This window comes from Microtus pennsylvanicus, chromosome 16 (assembly GCF_037038515.1).
Source record: "Microtus pennsylvanicus isolate mMicPen1 chromosome 16, mMicPen1.hap1, whole genome shotgun sequence".
Taxonomy (NCBI): Eukaryota; Metazoa; Chordata; class Mammalia; order Rodentia; family Cricetidae; genus Microtus; species Microtus pennsylvanicus.
This window is the reverse complement of record NC_134594.1, coordinates 7,696,564-7,714,954: the sequence shown is the minus strand read 5'-3', so window position 1 is coordinate 7,714,954 and position 18,391 is coordinate 7,696,564. Positions and strand designations below refer to the sequence as shown.

Below are 18,391 nucleotides of genomic sequence, written 5' to 3'. Positions count from 1 at the left end.
ATTTACTTCACATGCTCAAGCCCCTGAGTGTCTTCTACATTTCAAAAACTACATAAAAAGTTAATGAAAACAAATCCTTGCCTTTTAAAGCATGTGTGATCCCTTCTCTCCTAATCTCCTAGGTGGGTGATATTGTCCGTATAGCCAAAGATGAAATTTTCCCTGCAGATTTGGTGCTTCTGTCCTCAGATCGACTCGATGGTTCATGTCATGTTACAACTGCCAGTTTGGATGGAGAGACGAACCTGAAGGTTTGCTCATATATATGTGTCAGTATTGTTCTGTGTGGATATAACATTTCATGTTTATAATATTTTTTCTGTTGGTGAAGTGATCAAGTTGTCCTAATAAAGTGGTTTTGTTTTTGTTTTTTTAAGTTACTGAAACTTTTTAAAAAAATTTCAGAAGTTGTTGGATTGAGACAATGGCTATGTTGGTAAAGCACTTGTTTTGTTTTTGTTTTTTTAAGTTACTGAAACTTTTTAAAAAAATTTCAGAAGTTGTTGGATTGAGACAATGGCTATGTTGGTAAAGCACTTGTTACACAATACTGGCATCTTAAGTTTGGATCCTAACATCTACTCAATAAAAAGGCCAGGCACAATAGCACATGCTTGTAACCCAGCAGCACTGGGGAGGTTTAGACAGGAATCCCTGGAGCTTGATAGCCAGTTAGTCTGACCAAAATGGTAAGCTTTATGTTTGGTGAGAGACCCCATCTCAGGAAGGAAGATAGAAAGATTGAAGATGACTCCCAAGTCAATTCTGGACTCTTTACATACATGCACATCTGACATCTGCATACTTATCTGCACAGATTCCATACACATGTATGCAAGTAAGTTTTTAAATTTTAACAAGTATAACTTTTAAAAGTAAAAAAAAAAAAGTTATGTATTTAAGGGCAATCTCACCCTGGCTGTGTTCATGTTGAAAGTGGAAATGAAAAATGCTTTAAGAAAAATAAAATCTTTTAATACTTTTGATACTATTTTTCCCTATTTTTTTTAACCCAGCCTGGCTTTAAACTTCAGGCAATACTAAGATTATAGATATGAACCACCATGCCCAGTTTAATGTATTTTTAGTGAGAAACAAGTATAAATTTGCCCAGTTTTCAGAGGCTAATAAAGAGGTGTGAAAATTCACATTTCTCCTACTAAATAGGATGTAATGAGTCTTTAGACAGTTGTGATTGCTAATGGATTCCATATACAGGTGAATGCAACAACCCATTTGTCCCTGCTTATATCTCATTGATTCACCTCTGTTACCTTAGCAGAGTGATCTACAGTCTAGGCCATGATTTCATCTAGAAGATATTTGAAGCAGTTGATACCTGAGGGCATACTTAGGTACACGTTAATCCTCTTCAACTTTCATTTTTCAGACACATGTGTCAGTTCCAGAAACAGCAGTATTACAAACGGTTGCCAACCTGGACAGTCTCATAGCTGTGATAGAATGCCAGCAGCCAGAAGCAGACTTATACAGGTACGGGGTATTCTTTGGTGAGTTTATTCTCACTTAACAGCTTCTATTAGAAGTAAGATTCTAATAGAATCTTATTAAATTTTTAATAATAAAATTTATTTTTATAAAATTATTTTATAAAATTTATTAATTTTATATTAATCCTAATAGAAGCTTAGCTTCTATTAACAAGACCTTGTTTTTGTAACCATAAACATAAAATAATTTTTTTTAATTTTATGACATTTTATATATTTTGTGTGCTTTTGTGTTTGGGCACATGCATGCCACTGTGTGTATAGGAAAGTCAAAGGACTACTTTCAGGAGTCTGTTTTCTCCTTCTAACATGTGAGTGTTGGGGAACTCAGGTTATCAGACTTGGCAGCGAGTGCCTTTATTCATGAGACATCTTGTTGGCCTTTAAAATGAAACTCTGATTGGATAATAATATTTGTGAGCCCTGAAATTAAAGTGAAAAACAAAAGGCAGAATTTATTAGAATTCTAAGCAAAAGGTACCAATTAAAATTTTACATCAGATTGTGTGTGTGAGAGCAAGCGCTTATGTATGTGGGCATGTTGGCTGTGTGCACCTTTGTGCGTGCCTATAGAGATCAAAGGTCAATATGCAATGCCTTCCTCAATCATTTGCCACCTTATTTCTTGTCTCCTATTGAGACAGGATCTGTTACTGAACCTGGAGTTCATAGATTGGGCAGGACTGACTGCTGGTCAGTGAGCTCCAGAGTTCTGCCTGTCTCTGTCTCATCAGCATCAGGTTTACAGGTGTGCACTGCTGCACTCAGCTTTTATCTGGGCACTAAAGATGGACCTTGATTCTCATGCTTGATAGCAAACTCTACTAAGCCATCTCCTCAGCCTAGTAAATACTTCTTATAGGACATATTAAGAGGAAAATGTTACCAAAAACATTTACATCGTGACCCTGGTTGTGGTTTTAATATAAGGGCTCAAATGTGTGTATGTGAAGTCTAGAATGCATATATACTCCCAAACATTAACAGTGTTAAATAGTGAGATTCCTAGTGGTTATTTACTTTGTTTGCTTCTCTGTTGCTTTCAACACCATGACCAAAAGCTACTTGAAGAGGAAAGGGTTACTTCACCTTACAGTCTGTGGTCCACCATGCAGGGAAGTGAGAGCAGGAACCATGAAGGAACCGTGTTTACTGCTTTGCTCTCCATAGCTTTCCCAGTTTGCTTTTATACAACCAAGTACCACCTGCTCACAGTGGGCTTGGCCCTCCCACATCAATCCATAATCTAGAAAATGCTACACTGATTTGCTGTAGGCCAGATGAAGGCATTTTCTTAGTTGAGGTTCTCTTCATAGATGACTCTAACTTGTGTTTTTATGACTAAAAAACAACAACAACAACAAATAAAATCATCAACAAAATGTTAATTTTTTGCCATCTTATTTCATCTGAATCAGTTTATAAAATATATATGTGTGTGCCAGTATATAGTATATATTTCTGATCAGAAAATAAGAATTATACAGTTGTTTTTACTTTGGAAAAAAACAGATTTGAAGAAAGAACGAGGGACTGCAAAAAGGTTTGGTACAACATAGAACTGGCCTGAACACATACTAGAATGTCAGAAACAAGGTTAACAGCATATGGAAAAAGAAAACAAAGTCCTTTCTGGATTTGGCTTGGTAACAAAAAACAAACAAAAACTGGTTAAGATATCAGTTTTTAAAGGTGTGCAGGGAAACACTGGCAGATTTGGATCTAAATTTAAAGTCTAGGCTGGAGTCAGGATACATAAACTTCTCTGGAACAAGGAGAATTAAAAACAACTCTCTCTGAAGTAAAAATGAGAAATCAGAAAGAAATACAAAGCCAAATTCTTCAGCAGATAAAAGATTTGGCCTGGAATGGGAAGGGCAGTAGAGGAGACATTTGGAAGGGAATGCTAAAATTTATCTACCACATGGGCATCAGGCATGCATGTATGTGGTATGTAAACATATATGCCGGCAAAATACCCATATATATCACAAAAAAATAATAAATTGAAATTTTTTAGAAATGTCTTTACCTAAAGATTAACTTGAAGCTTTGTCTAGAGGTGTTTTTTTTTTTTTTTACTATTACTTAGGTAGTTGTTCTCTTGAATCAGCTGTATACTTGGTGCTACTTTCAGATGTGGAAACTGGAGCTGAAAATCTAGGCTGTGGAAGTGCACTATAGGAGCAGGCCATTCACCCTAGAGTTTAGCCACAAAGGGTCATAGAGTTAGAGAAGTTCGGGATTGTACTACAGGTTTGAAATTGCTACTTTACCTCCCCTGCTTATTTTGTACATGGTGGTTGCTCATTGAACATTTGTTGAATGGATAAAATAAATATTTCATATGGGCCCAATATCTGTAGGTCACAGGGAACTTTATTTGGTAAACTATAGTGAAATATATAAACATTCATTGTTGGCTAAGTCATGTAAGCATTTTTATGTAGTAATTTAGAAATTATGATAAGTAGGTTAATAAATAGTGACATGTGATAGTTACATGGTCAATTTGAGAAGATTTCATTAATTACTTCAATCACAGATAGAATAATAAATATATAATAGTAAGTAATAAACTTATTAAATAATAAATAATAATAATAAAAATCAATTTTTAAAACTTAAGGTCTAACTTTAAAGAAATTACCGTGTAGCACTAATACCGGATGGTTTGTATATATCAAAGATGTCCTGGAGCTGTGGCTCGGTTAGTTTGTGCTTTCCTAGCATCTGGAAGACCTAGCTTTAGTCCCCAGCACCAAAATAAGAACAACAAAATTTCCATAAAAGGTTGATTAGGGCCTGGAAAGATGGCTCAGTGGGGGCTTGCAACACATGATGAGGACTTCAATTTGTGGCCTTGAACAAGCAACAAGCCTGGTGTGGCCTCTTGTGCTTGTAACCCCAGTACTATGGGGACAGAGACAATAGGATGGAAGGTTGCTGGTAGCCGCTTTAAAAGACTGACCGCATCAGGTCTGGAGAAGAAGCTGCCTTAGAGGAGTAAGACAGTGCCAGAGTGCCCGAGGACATCTGCTGCACCCCTGCACACACACACAGAGGACATCTGCACCCCTGCACACACACACAGAGGACATCTGCTGCACCCCTGCACACACACACGCACACAGAGGACATCTGCTGCACCCCTGCACACACACATGCACACAGAGGACATCTGCTGCACCCCTGCACACACACACAGAGGACATCTGCTGCACCCCTGCACACGCACACAGAGGACATCTGCACCCCTGCACACACACACAGAGGACATCTGCTGCACCCCTGTACACACACACAGAGGACATCTGCTGCACCCCTGCACACACACACAGAGGACATCTGCTGCACCCCTGCACACGCACACAGAGGACATCTGCACCCCTGCACACACACACAGAGGACATCTGCTGCACCCCTGCACACACACACAGAGGACATCTGCTGCACCCCTGTACACACACACAGAGGACATCTGCTGCACCCCTGCACACACACACAGAGGACATCTGCTGCACCCCTGCACACACACACGCACACAGAGGACATCTGCTGCACCCCTGCACACACACATGCACACAGAGGACATCTGCTGCACCCCTGCACACACACACAGAGGACATCTGCTGCACCCCTGCACACGCACACAGAGGACATCTGCACCCCTGCACACACACACAGAGGACATCTGCTGCACCCCTGCACACACACACAGAGGACATCTGCTGCACCCCTGCACACACACACAGAGGACATCTGCTGCACCCCTGCACACACACACAGAGGACATCTGCACCCCTGCACACGCACACAGAGGACATCTGCTGCACCCCTGCACACACACACAGAGGACATCTGCACCCCTGCACACACACACAGAGGACATCTGCACCCCTGCACACACACACAGAGGACATCTGCTGCACCCCTGCACACACACACAGAGGACATCTGCTGCACCCCTGCACACACACACAGAGGACATCTGCTGCACCCCTGCACACACACACAGAGGACATCTGCACCCCTGCACACACACACAGAGGACATCTGCTGCACCCCTGCACACACACACGCACACAGAGGACATCTGCTGCACCCCTGCACACACACACGCACACAGAGGACATCTGCTGCACCCCTGCACACACACACGCACACAGAGGACATCTGCTGCACCCCTGCACACACACACGCACACAGAGGACATCTGCTGCACCCCTGCACACACACACAGAGGACATCTGCTGCATCCCTGCACACGCACACAGAGGACATCTGCTGCACCCCTGCACACACACACGCACACAGAGGACATCTGCTGCACCCCTGCACACGCACACAGAGGACATCTGCTGCACCCCTGCACACGCACACAGAGGACATCTGCTGCACCCCTGCACACGCACACAGAGGACATCTGCTGCACCCCTGCACACGCACACAGAGGACATCTGCTGCACCCCTGCACACGCACACAGAGGACATCTGCTGCACCCCTGCACACGCACACAGAGGACATCTGCTGCACCCCTGCACACACACACAGAGGACATCTGCTGCACCCCTGCACACACACACGCACACAGGAATTTTACTGCATTTGGCTGACAGTGCTAAATGTATTTTATCCATTGATTTCATGTTGCCTATCTTTGTGATATGATACATTTTCCCACAGATTTATGGGACGAATGATAATAACTCAACAAATGGAAGAAATTGTAAGGTAAGAGAATAAATCACATTATCTAATTACTTTTGGAAACTGGTAGAGAGACCAAAAGTTAAAGAGGATTAAGTAAATAATCAGCATATCATGAGAAAGCATAAAAACAGCTAGTAGGTTTTAGCAGCATTAAGTGAAGATGATGCACTCTATATAATGACATAAAAGCAATTGTTTAGGTTTAAATATTTGTATTTTTTGATAGTTCTTGGTAGCAACTTTAAATGAAACACTGCTGATTTAATTCAGATGTTTAAACATTTAAGTCATAACTCTTAAAGTCAAGTAAGTTGGGGTTCAGTTCGTCATACAGCAAGTGTACCATGTGTGAAGTCCAGGATTCAGTTTTCCTACAAGAAAGTTTTTAAAAAGATGCATGTTTTACATACTGTTTAGCAAATGTAAATTCCGTGGTTGGCTTAGTACTGAGTACAATTATAGTATTTAGTGACCAATTCTGAACTGTTACAGTCTTTCTTCTGTTTAGCTTTTTTGGTTGGTTGTTTTGATCTGTTTTCTCAACATAATTTGGCATCTAAATAAGAAAGAGACTTTGAGTCCGTTTAAAGATTTGTTAATAGAATAAGATCACATTTTAACTTATGACCTGAAGGCTTACTTTAAAATCAATCATAGAATCAACTATTAAACTTTTATTTTAATATGACTTTGTCAACTCTTTTGTAGGGACACATTCATTGTGTGCTGACTACATTAAATAAGTAGCAAAAAGAGTTGAGTATTTTAAAAGTAGATCTTCAAGATATGCCATCAAAATGTCATGTGCCAGCCCTGATTCTTATTTTAATAAACATTATCATAGAAGCACCTTCAATAAACTTTAATACCACACGCACAATCCCTGATCAATAACTGTGACTAAGTTTTATTTTCATTTCTGCATTGAAATAGTGAAAAATTTGTGGGTATATCGTCTGAATTTTGTTCTAAAGTATTGTGTCTGGTAAAGGAACCCTGGCAGTACAGAATACCCACTCCTGCATGCCTGAAAGAATGAACTGTGTTTTCCTGAAACAGCAGCAGTTAACTATTGAATTGTTTTGATTTGGAAGCTGTCATGGTATCCCAGTTTTGTATGCCTTTCATGTCATTTTTGGAACCAACACCACGCTAGGGAGTAGAAAGAAGTAGGGAATGAGTGTTGAAGGGGCACGTGGCTTAGTGTTGAAAGCATTTTCAGTGACACATGTGTTTTGTAGGCGCTGAGTAGTTAGCCGCCACACTAGTTCTGGGGTAGCAGAGATGAGGAGTCACCAAACAGGACTCTTTAGTGAACATACTTGGAAAACATGTCCCAAGTTTCTGACCTTCCTGGTTCAGTGCATTTTTCCACCACAGTATTTGGGTTTGCTGATATTTTTATAAATGAGCCAAGTTTTGTTTGATTTGAATAGTTTTTTTATATTTCAGAAATCTTAAGGCCTCTCAACAAAATAGAGGACTATAACAAACTTTTAGTCATCTTGCTATGATTAAGAAAATACAATTTCCTTTGCAGTTATTTCTTGTCATTTTATATCTCTTTTAAGGAGAGGAATCCAAGCAGCAAGAAGGCCTGTACATGAGACATGTGCAGTACAAGTAGTCAGCTGGTGTTTTGTGATCTTGCCTACAAAACACTAACATATTTTGTACATTATATTTTACAGCCTAACATAATTTTAATTATGCAGAACTCATGCATTTATATTATACAGCTCTCATGATAATTTTATGTTTGCACTGCATTTTAATTCTGTGTTTTTCTTTCTTAAACTGATGGTTAATTTTGCTAACAAAATTTAGATTTTGTGTTCTGCTAAATTTTTTTAAATCATTGATTATTTTGTTTTTAAATTTTTGACATTGATGGCTTTGCAAGTTTATTATAGTTTTAGTTTTCTTTTTAAATTGCAAACTTTAATTTAAATTTTTTATTTTTATGTGTATGGCTGTTTTGTCAGCATGTATCTGAGCACCACTTAAGTGCCTAGTGCCCTATAGAGGTCGGAAGTGGATGTCGGATCCATCAGAACTGGAGTTACAGATGGTTGTGAGCTGCTATGTCAGTGCTGGGAATCAAACCAAGATCCTCGCAAAATCAGCCAGCTTTCTCAACTGCTGAGCTATCTCTTTAGTCCTGCCATTGATCTTAAAATGACTGAAATGCTAAAGCAGATGCTGGTTGTCCTAGTAACTGACATTAACCCAGGTAGCATTCCAGTAGCAGCTAGGGTTTTGATTTTATATGAAAACTGTTGTAACTATAGGTTAAGTACCTCTGACTGAAGATGCCTTTTAATTTAATTGAATATTTAGTGCCTTTTGGGTTTCTTTTTTCTTTAGACCTCTGGGACCAGAGAGTCTCTTGCTTCGTGGAGCCAGATTAAAAAATACAAAAGAAATTTTTGGTTTGTACACACTTAAGTTTTTTTAATTGTTTGTATGTTTTGTATTGGTGCTTTATATGAAGCTTTGCTGTTACTTCTGAGGTGCTGGGTACTGAACTCAGGGTCTAACACACAGTAGGCACGCAGTTTGTATAGCACTAGACAGCATCCCCAACCTCTGTAAAACATAGCTTTAAAAACTTAGCATTTCATGGTCCTTTGATTACATAATATTACTTTATTCAATGTAAGACACGATAATTTTCTTTTAAAGTTATTTTAATATTGTGTTTTGTTGTTGTTGCTCTCCTTTTGAGTAGTGCTAGAGTCTTCCTCTTCCTGTGTTTGTGGATACTTGTGAAGCTGAGCACTAAGAAAACGACTCTAGTAGACTTCCAATAACATGGGTACAAGTCGGCGCTTTTCAGTGCCCTGGCGGTAGAGCAGTCCACCCCCTTCAGTTCTGCTGATAACCCCTGACTCTTTCATTCACATATTTACCTATGCAACAGGATCTTACTGCGCGCTGAATGTTGAACCAGTCCTGTTGGGGGCAAACTTTATTTCTCTAGTGGAAGCGTAGTAGTGCCTTTGCCTGGTAGAGACCAGGCAGAAAGGCCACAGATTATATTCTCCCTTTGGTTTGAAATACCTCTCATGGGTGTACCCTAGTGATGACACAGCAGGTGATTTCCAGGGCTTAGAGAGTAGAAAGTGGGATAGATATTTAATGGGCCCAGCATTTTTTTAAAGTGATTAAAGTATTCTCTAGATAGATTCAAAAGATGACTTCAAAAAATTGTGACTATGTTATCCCCACTAAACTATCCATGTTAAATGGTTAGATGGTTACATGTATTTTGCAACTATTTTTTTAAAATTATAATAATGTTCTGATATCAGAAACCAGACTAAACCTCCACAGTGTAGTTTTCTCATGGGACACTGAATCTTACATGACTTCCTAAGGGTAATACTTTTTGTTCTTGTTACTTTAAAATGGGGCTCCAAATTATGCAGTTTTAGAAGCAATTGTGTATTTGAATGCTTTTAGCTGAGTCTGCTGTTTGCCTCAGCATCTTCTTCGCTATTATTTCATTCTGTTTTATTTTTTCAAATTGCATGGTTTTAGTGTCTTTTTTTCATTTTAGTTATTACCCCTAAATTTAAAGAATAATTTTTATTTTAAAAATTCTAAGTCAAATATTTATTAAAAGGGCATAGTTGGTCTGTCCTACCCTGTTTCTTTAATCTTGTATGTAGGAATTTGAAGGAACATTTAAAGTTTGGTCTTGCCTAATTAGTTTCATTCAGCAGTGTTAGTCCCACTACTAAGACCATGTGCTCTCGTCTCAGGGTCTCACAAAGCGGTTCTTTGCGCTTACTTCATTTACTCTGAAAGACATGAATATTATTCTTCAGTACTTATGGAATGACATGTAGACTCCAGATTCTGGCATTCTGGATTTTTAGCCCAATCCATATTTTCCAGTTTAACAGGAGGGTTTTACTGTTAATAGCATCCTTAGCGTCATATGCAGTGGTCATCTGGTATTCCTACCCCTTTCTTCCGTTAGTCTCAACTCTGTTGCAACTGAGAAATGAGACTCCATGGAGGTTGAATGTCTAGATCAGCAAAATTTTAGACTTAGCAGGTCTGGAAAAACTGTAAAAGACTCAAGAAAAATTCAAATTATACAAACTCTCAGGCAGTGCTTTTTCACTGAAGCTTTCATGCTAGCAAGTACATTTAAAATAGCAGTTCTATTTTATAGGTGTAGCTGTGTACACCGGAATGGAAACGAAGATGGCATTAAATTACAAGAGCAAGTCACAGAAACGGTCTGCAGTAGAAAAGTAAGAAACCCTTTTCACGTAATTTTATGTATATCTTACTCATATATGTGTAACATATATAAAAATAGATATTTCAGGAGCTACAGAGATGACTCAGTGGTTAAGAGCACTGTTGCTCTTACAGAGGACCCAGGTTTGGTTCCCAGCACCCTCATGGTGGCTCACAACCATTTGTAACTCCAGTTCCAAGGTATCTTCGTGGGCATTAGGTATATACACAGTGCAGTTATTCACATGCAGGCAAAACACTCATGCACATAAAATTAAAAATAAGTCATTTAAAGGGGCATTTCATATTACATATGCAAAGTGATATTCTTTTTGGATAAAGATGATATCTTCTGGTTTTGTATATACTTAGCATTGACTGTAAGTGTTAATATATGACTAAAATTAGTGCAGGGTATGAGGCATGTAGGTAGTTCTGAGTAAAATACTTGCTGTACAAGCATTAGGACCTGAGTTCCAATCCTTATCACCGCCCTCTTAGAAAGCTAGCCGTGGTGGTATGTACCTGTAATCTGCTGCTATGTGGAGACAGGAAGATCCAGAGGCTTGCCAGTCAGCCATTGTAGGAAAAATAGTCAACTCTGGGTTTAGTGTGGAATCCTGTCTCAAAATATAAGGCAAAACAAGATAACAACCTTAAGCTTCTACATAACACACACCTGTCTTTTTAGGCATACAAACCCGCATACAGGCACACACACCCAAGTACATAAATAATGTCAGACCATGCATGGTGAGGCCACTCCAGTAATCCTAATACTTGGAAGGCAGACAGGAAGATCGTGAGTTGAGGCAAGTGACCAAAAGCATGTCAAACCTGGCAGTGAATCCAGTCCTGAAAACAAATGGGGGAGGAAGGATAGAGGGTAGTCGAAGAAATAAGATGGGGAAAGTGTTATTTCTTTACTGAGTTGAAATATCAGAGGACAGTTTAAAACTAGAAGAGAACCTAGAAAGCTAAGGGAAAATATGTAAGCCAGCATAGAAAGTAATGGGCTGGGCCTGAAAGCGTGTACATAAAAACTGCCCAAATTTTCCTGTATGGCTGATAAAACTCTGTAGGTGCAAATTGTCAAGAAACAAACAGTAGAACCCAGAGAATGCTGAGAGAGAGAGGATTTTACTTTGACCAATTGCAGTGATGTTAGGTACTTAAAGTCAACTGCCCACTAGAACAAAAAGTCAACACTCTTCTGAAGAACATGAAACACTATGGACCCATTATTTATAATACCCAGCGGGAACTTTTTAATAAAGATGAGGGAGTAGAGAGCTTTTGCCAATATGAAAGCATGCACCAGGCCATGGGCTCAGTCTTCAGCATCCAAAAATAATGATGATTGAATACATATGAAACAGAATTGTAAAGACTTTTAAAAGAAGTCAGGATCACTCTAGACAAATGATTGTTAGGCAGGCAAAAAGCATAACTCCTAAATAAAAAGATAAATTAAATTTTACTTAAATATGTTCTCATCTATATTAAAAAAGTTCTCAAACCATCTTGAAAGTATGCAGACAAGTTACAGAGTGGGGGAAATGCTTGCAAAGTTCACATTTCAACCAAACAGTAACACAAACATTTAGGTAGCTGTGATCAAAAACATGAATCACATTTCATGAAAGGAGTTGTAGGTCGCAGGTGAGCAGACAGATGCTCAGTCAGCACCATTGTTAGGAGAATATCATATCACAACCGCAGTGAGGTTAGCCCACTGTTGGAGGAACAAGGTTAAAAGAGTAGTAATAGTACGTGCTAGGAGGAGACAGAGGAACTCGATCTCACACATTATTGTGAAGAATGTCAGATGATGACATTCCCATTTGGGAGATAACTTGGCAGTTTCATTTAACAGCTTTATTTATAACAGCAAAAATCTGGAAAACAGCCCATTGTGCATACATGGGTAATAGTTGAACAGGAAAATCTGGTGCAGCTATGTCATAGAGCACTATTCAGCAAGAACAAGGATTTATAGTATATGCTCAGCCAGAACAGGCTGCAAAAATAGTTACATTTGGTGAAAAAAATCAAATTCAAAGATTGTATACTATGTTTCCAGTTGTGGAACATTTTCAAAATTATAAAACTGTATAGGTTGGGTGAAAGATTATTGCTGCCAAGGGACAGATTCGGTATGGGGTGAGTAAATATAAAGAGTGATGGAAGCTGGAGAGTTGACTTAGTGGTTAAGAACGCTTGTTGACCTTGCAGAGGACTTGGGTTTGGTTCCTGGCACCCACATTATGGCTCACAATCATCTATATAGCTCCAGTTCTAGGGGATCTGACCTCTTCTAACCTCCACAAGCACCAGTCGCACATGTGGTGTGCATACATAATATGCATGCAAAACACTCATACAATAAAATAGAAATTCTAAATTTTGTTTATTTTTTTGAGGCAGAGTGTGTCTATGTAGCCCTGTATGACCTGTTGCTGCCCTTTAATCCATGGCTGTTCAAATCAACAACTGCAACTTCGCTGTTATCAGCAGTGGTTGGGCCTAGAGGGCCTCAGCTTGAGGGAAATCTGTTCCTGAGCTCAGGCACCAACTCTTTCAAAGCTATGAAGGGAACTTATCTAAATCTCTGTTCTTCTAAAGAACTGAAAATTCAAGGTTTGAGGTGGAATTCTGTTCCTCAGAGAAGCTGAATAGCAAGTAGTTCACCTTCTCTCCTTCTTGTGTCTCTCCAAAAGCCTCTCATGCTTCTCCTCACCCCTCCTTAAAAACCCTTCTCCGCCTGGCTCCTCCCTACCACTTCCTGTCAGCTAGTTGCTGATGCAGCCTCCTGTCCACAGGTAAATTTTTTTTAAATCAAACTCATCTTTGCATCATTAAACAAATGTTCCAGAGCATAAACAAAAGTAACACACCTTAAAATGTAATGTTCTACAACAACCTGGAATTCACTCTGCAGACTAGGCTGATCTTGAACTCACAAAAATTCACCTGCCTCTGCCTTCAAGTGCTGGAGTTAAAGGCATGTGCTACCATGCTGGTCCTTAGATGAATGCATTTTTAAAAGTGACGATGCAACAATTCTTCATAATGGCAGCTAATCTGTAAGTGGGATTACTTTTACACTAGTAAGATGAGGTTTTTGTAAATGTTAATCTTAATCAAATCTAATTCTCTGTAATGTCTCTGGTTCTGATATGCTACAGCTGAATAAGATGCCACCATTGAATTGGGGACGTAGCTCGGTGGTAGAGTATGTTGCATAGCATAAGACTCTGGGTTTGATCCCTATCTTCACTCCTTTTTTATCTTTTTAAAATTTTTTTTATTCATTTTACATACCAAATACAGTTCCTTCTCCTTCCCCTCCTCCCCTCCCCTCCCCTCCTACCTCCTCTTAACCCAGACTCTATCCACTTTTCAGAAAGGGTAAGGCCTCCCAATGGAAGTCAACAAAGCCTTGCACATTCAGTTGAGGCAGGACCAAGCTCCTTCCTCCTGCATCAAGGCTGAGCAAGGCACCATATGGAAGTGCTTTTAAAAAGCCAGCTCATGCACCAGGGATGGATCTGGTCCCACTGCCAGGGGTCCCGCAAACATAGCAGGCTACACAACTGTCGTCCACATGCAGAGAACCTAGTTCGGTCCTATGCAGGCTCCCCAGCTGTCGGTCTAGAATCCCTGAGCTCCTACAAGCTCGGGTTAGCCGTCTCTGTGGGTTTCCCTGTCATGATCTTGACTACCACCCTCCCACTAATAAAATCGCCCCTCCCTCTCTTCGACTGGACTCCAGAGCATGGCCTGGTGCTTGACTGTGGATCTCTGTAGCTACTTCCATCAGTTACTGGATGAAGGTTCTATGGTGACAGTTAGGGTAGTCACCTATCTGATTACAGGGGAAGGTCAGATGAGGTACCCTCTCCACTATTGCTAGGATTCTTAGATGGGGTCATTCTTGTGAGTTCTTTGGAATTTTCCTAATGCCAAGTTTCTCCCTAAGTCCATAATGGCTCCCTCTATCAAGGTATCTCTTTCATTACTCCCTGTCCGTCCCTCTCCCAACACCATCATCCTGTTCCTTCATAGTTGCATCTCTCTTGCCCCCAATTTGTCCAGGAGATATCATCTATTTTCCTTTCCCGGAGCAATCCATGTGTCCGTCTTAGAGTACTCCTTATTATCTAGCTTCTCTGCAAAGTCACGGAGGAGTTGATGAAACTCTTTGTACTGATTTTACAGCTTTCTGTGAGTCTACAGTTTCAAACATTAAATCAAGAAGTTCTTTAAAATTTTATTCATGAAATAAAAGAACCACCAAAAAATTAAATGGGTAATTGGAGTGGAAGAAAGTGTAAGTGGACTGAGAATGGTAGCATGTTGACCGTTGTTGAAGCTATGTGGTGCACATGAAGATTCATTATTGAGAACTCATCTTCTTTAATTATACATATATGTATTTACCTATTGAGTTCATGTAGTGTCACCCATATGTACATGTGTGTGGGGCTGACCATTTGGGATTGGATAACCTATATGGGAGCCCATCTCTATAAGAATCTGATTTTCCCCTCGCAACAACCAATGACCAGTTCTAACTCTTCACCTAGGAGCAGAACAATGTGGAACTTTCCTCATCCATGTTGGAATGTCAGCTGATGTTCTTATGTGGTCTTGTTCAGGCAGCGTATTGTTGAGAGTTCACATTTTCCCTGTCATGTGTTGGGGCGACTATCTAGCAGCAGACATCCTGGTCCCACGGCTCTTAGAACTTTCTTACCCTTGTTCAATGTTCCCTGTGCCTTATGTGTAGAGATTAGTTTGCAGATGTATCAGATGCTATAATTATAGTATTCTGAAGTTTTTGGTGATAAAATGTTTCTTCATAACAAATTTGTTTTTAAATTTAAGACTTTAAATTTAAAGTCGAATCTGTATGCTTTAGCAGTACTACTCAGCCTTGTAGCAATGCACAGGTGAGCATCACCTGTATACAAGACTAGACCAAAACCTGAAAGAGTCCATTTGATATATGAAATATGACATAGAAAGCTTGTTACAGTAATAGACACAGAGGAGGGAGTATTAGTGAGTTAATATCATCATAATGGGAATTTGCCAGGGCTTTATTATTTATTAAAATTCACCATGGTATTAGTATTATAGTTGTTTCTATTCCAAAGTCTTACTTGTGAACCATAAGACTCTTTGAAACTATTAACAGATTTCTGCTTGAGAAAACTGAGTCTAGAAATATATATAAAGTGTGCATCTGTTATGTGTTAGGTTTTTTGAGATACCATCTTCCTTCTTTAGACTTTCTAGTTCAACTGGAAATTAAAACTAATACACAGTGAAAATTAGATAATACTAAGACTTTCTTTCTGGACACTCTTGTCTTCACCCTTGTGTTTAAAGACTAACTTTAGTAAAGTCTTTAATAAATATCTTTAATAAAATCTCCAGATCTACTTTTATACTGGCTAGTCCTGAATTATTTTTAGTGTCAGAGCCAAGAATCCCAGTTTGACCTGAGATAATGTCCTAAAAGACATTTTAATGTCTTTTTTATACAACTTGCTAAGAAAACTTACTGTTTAGGGCTGACTACTTCAGATTGGATAGCATATAATGGGACACATCTCCAGAGAAGACTGATTCTTCCTCTTTTCACAGGCAATAATTAATTGTTTATAGCTCTTTATCTAGGAGAGGGACCTTGTGAGGTTTCCCCATCCATATTGGCGTATCAACTGGTGTTGTCATTGTTCAGATCTTGCTTAGGCAACCATATTGTTAAGATTTCATGGATGTAGGTCCCTGTCATATAGAAGACACCATCTTTGGTGTGACAAAACTTTTCCTGGGAAAATATAGCACACATGTCTACTCATCCCAGATAGGGAACCCACAACAGACCAAAGTACAAAACCCAGAAAAATCCAACTTGGTGAGCCAATGAGTTTTATTGGGGTTACTTATAGGAGCAGAAAAGACTCAACGCTGTATCACCAAAGCCTTTCCCAGCATAGGTGACAGCTTCCACCTGGAAACCTGAAGCACGCTGCATAGCATGCAGAGAGCTCACCGGGTTGGAAAGTGCTCTCTCCAAGTGACTCATTTGCTCTGAACTTGTAGGCAGCTGTTCTTATCTGAGAGTCTTCTTTGTAGCTCAGCTCTACTCTTCTGAGGACTCTCAGCATTTAATGCTTACTCTGGCAGGGAGAGGCCTAGTGAGTCTGGGCAGATTCAGGGACTTTCTCAAGTCTTCTGAGTTGTTTACTTTCCTGCCTAAGGAGCTTCCTTGCAGTATGGACTATTTCAGTCTCAAAGTAAACTGTTACCTAACACCATCTCACAGCAGGTGTCCTGGTCCTCTGGCTCTTAAATTGTTTTCTACCTTCTGCAATGTTCCTTGAGCTTTAGATGTAGGGGTTGTATTGTAGGTGTACCACTTGGAGCTGGCTATCTCATGGTCAGTTGTTCTTAGCATTTGATCAGTTGTAGATTTCTGCTGCCAGAGGAAGCTTCTTTAATAAGTTTAACTACACTTATCTTTGCATGTAAGGATAGGTATTTAGAATGAAGCTGGAAATTACACTGGCTTACGAAAATGATAGTAGTAGGTTCTTCTCTAGGGCTCATGACCTCACTAGCTACAGACGGCAATGTTTACAGTACCAGATATGAATTCCCTCCTGCTGAGCAGGTCTGAGGTCCAATTAGATACTTGCTGGTAACCCCCAAGATAGAAGTATCGCCATGGTACTTTTGGATAGATCTTGCTTTGCTGTTATGATTTATAGGCTTTACAACTGGGTTTTTCTGGTAATTATGTTTTATTTCATGGTCATTACAAAAAAATAAAGGCTGTCCTTTAAAACAGCTATAATAAAATCTTATATATTCAGTACAAATATTAATTTGTAAGCATATGAACATAAGATATATTGATATGTTTTTATTCTTTTTCTTACTTTAGATCAATGAACACATTTTTAATAATTTATCTAATAATCCTTATTTCTGAGGCCATCATCAGTACTATCTTGAAATATACCTGGCAAGCAGAAGAAAAATGGGATGAACCTTGGTATAACCAAAAAACAGAACATCAAAGAAACAGTAGTAAGGTATTATGTGTTGTTCATAATTCAACTTTGAGGAAACTCTTTGGGGACTATTCATGCTTAGATGGGAAAGACCACAGTGATCTCATCACAGCATTGGTATTGACAGGATGCTTTTGCAGAAGAGCAATCAGCATGTTAGCAGTGGTGTACTTTCCCTAGTTTAAGGCCTAAACTTTTTGTGTGTTCTAGTAGCATGGCTTGAATAATTAGATCACAAAAATTTATATGTGCATTCCACTTCGGTATTATAAATTCAAGGCTTTAGAAATCATTTATTGTACCATATAAATGAATTAAAGAATATATTTGTTTTCATTCATGTTTGAATAATTGAAGAAGTCATAACAGTCTTGATGTACCAAGAGAATTAAACCTGCAATTTTGGTAAATAATTATTCTTTAAATTTCCATTTAAATTAATAGGAAAATATTAGAAAACATCTTGATCCAGGAGACAACAAAGCAGATCAGTATAGGATCCTGTTACCAGTACCATGTATATTCAACAGAGGACATCTTGAAAGGCAGCTCTGCTGTGCTATTGTCTGTGTAGTATGTGTTCTTCAGTTTCTGTTTTTTAACAATTCTCCTGAGGAATTATGTCTAGGTTACACTCACATTTTAGTCACCCATGATCTTTGAAGAGTCGTGGCAGGAAGGCTACCACTGCACAGAGTATAATGATAATTGGGTATTCACATCATGCCAGGTAACTTCCAAAATGGAACAAATTGTGCTGTGGAAATTTAATCTTTACCTTAACCAGGAATATAAGTAAACAGAGGAAATGCAATATT

At 39.1% G+C, this 18,391-nt stretch overlaps 1 protein-coding gene across 4 annotated transcripts in view; it reads left to right on the top strand.

The window, feature by feature from the left end:
* Positions 1-18,391, top strand: part of Atp11b (ATPase phospholipid transporting 11B (putative)) — a 91,272-nt gene that overhangs the window by 32,151 nt on the left and 40,730 nt on the right. For all 4 annotated transcript variants that reach the window (XR_012908130.1, XM_075951038.1, XM_075951039.1 and 1 more), the window contains exons 6-11: positions 123-251; positions 1,391-1,494; positions 6,199-6,246; positions 8,593-8,657; positions 10,412-10,493; positions 17,444-17,594. Coding sequence is in view for 3 of the 4 variants with exons in the window: in XM_075951038.1 (XP_075807153.1) it covers positions 123-251; positions 1,391-1,494; positions 6,199-6,246; positions 8,593-8,657; positions 10,412-10,493; positions 17,444-17,594 (579 nt within the window). In the remaining variant the exon portion in view is untranslated. The remainder of the gene's footprint in view (positions 1-122; positions 252-1,390; positions 1,495-6,198; positions 6,247-8,592; positions 8,658-10,411; positions 10,494-17,443; positions 17,595-18,391) is intronic.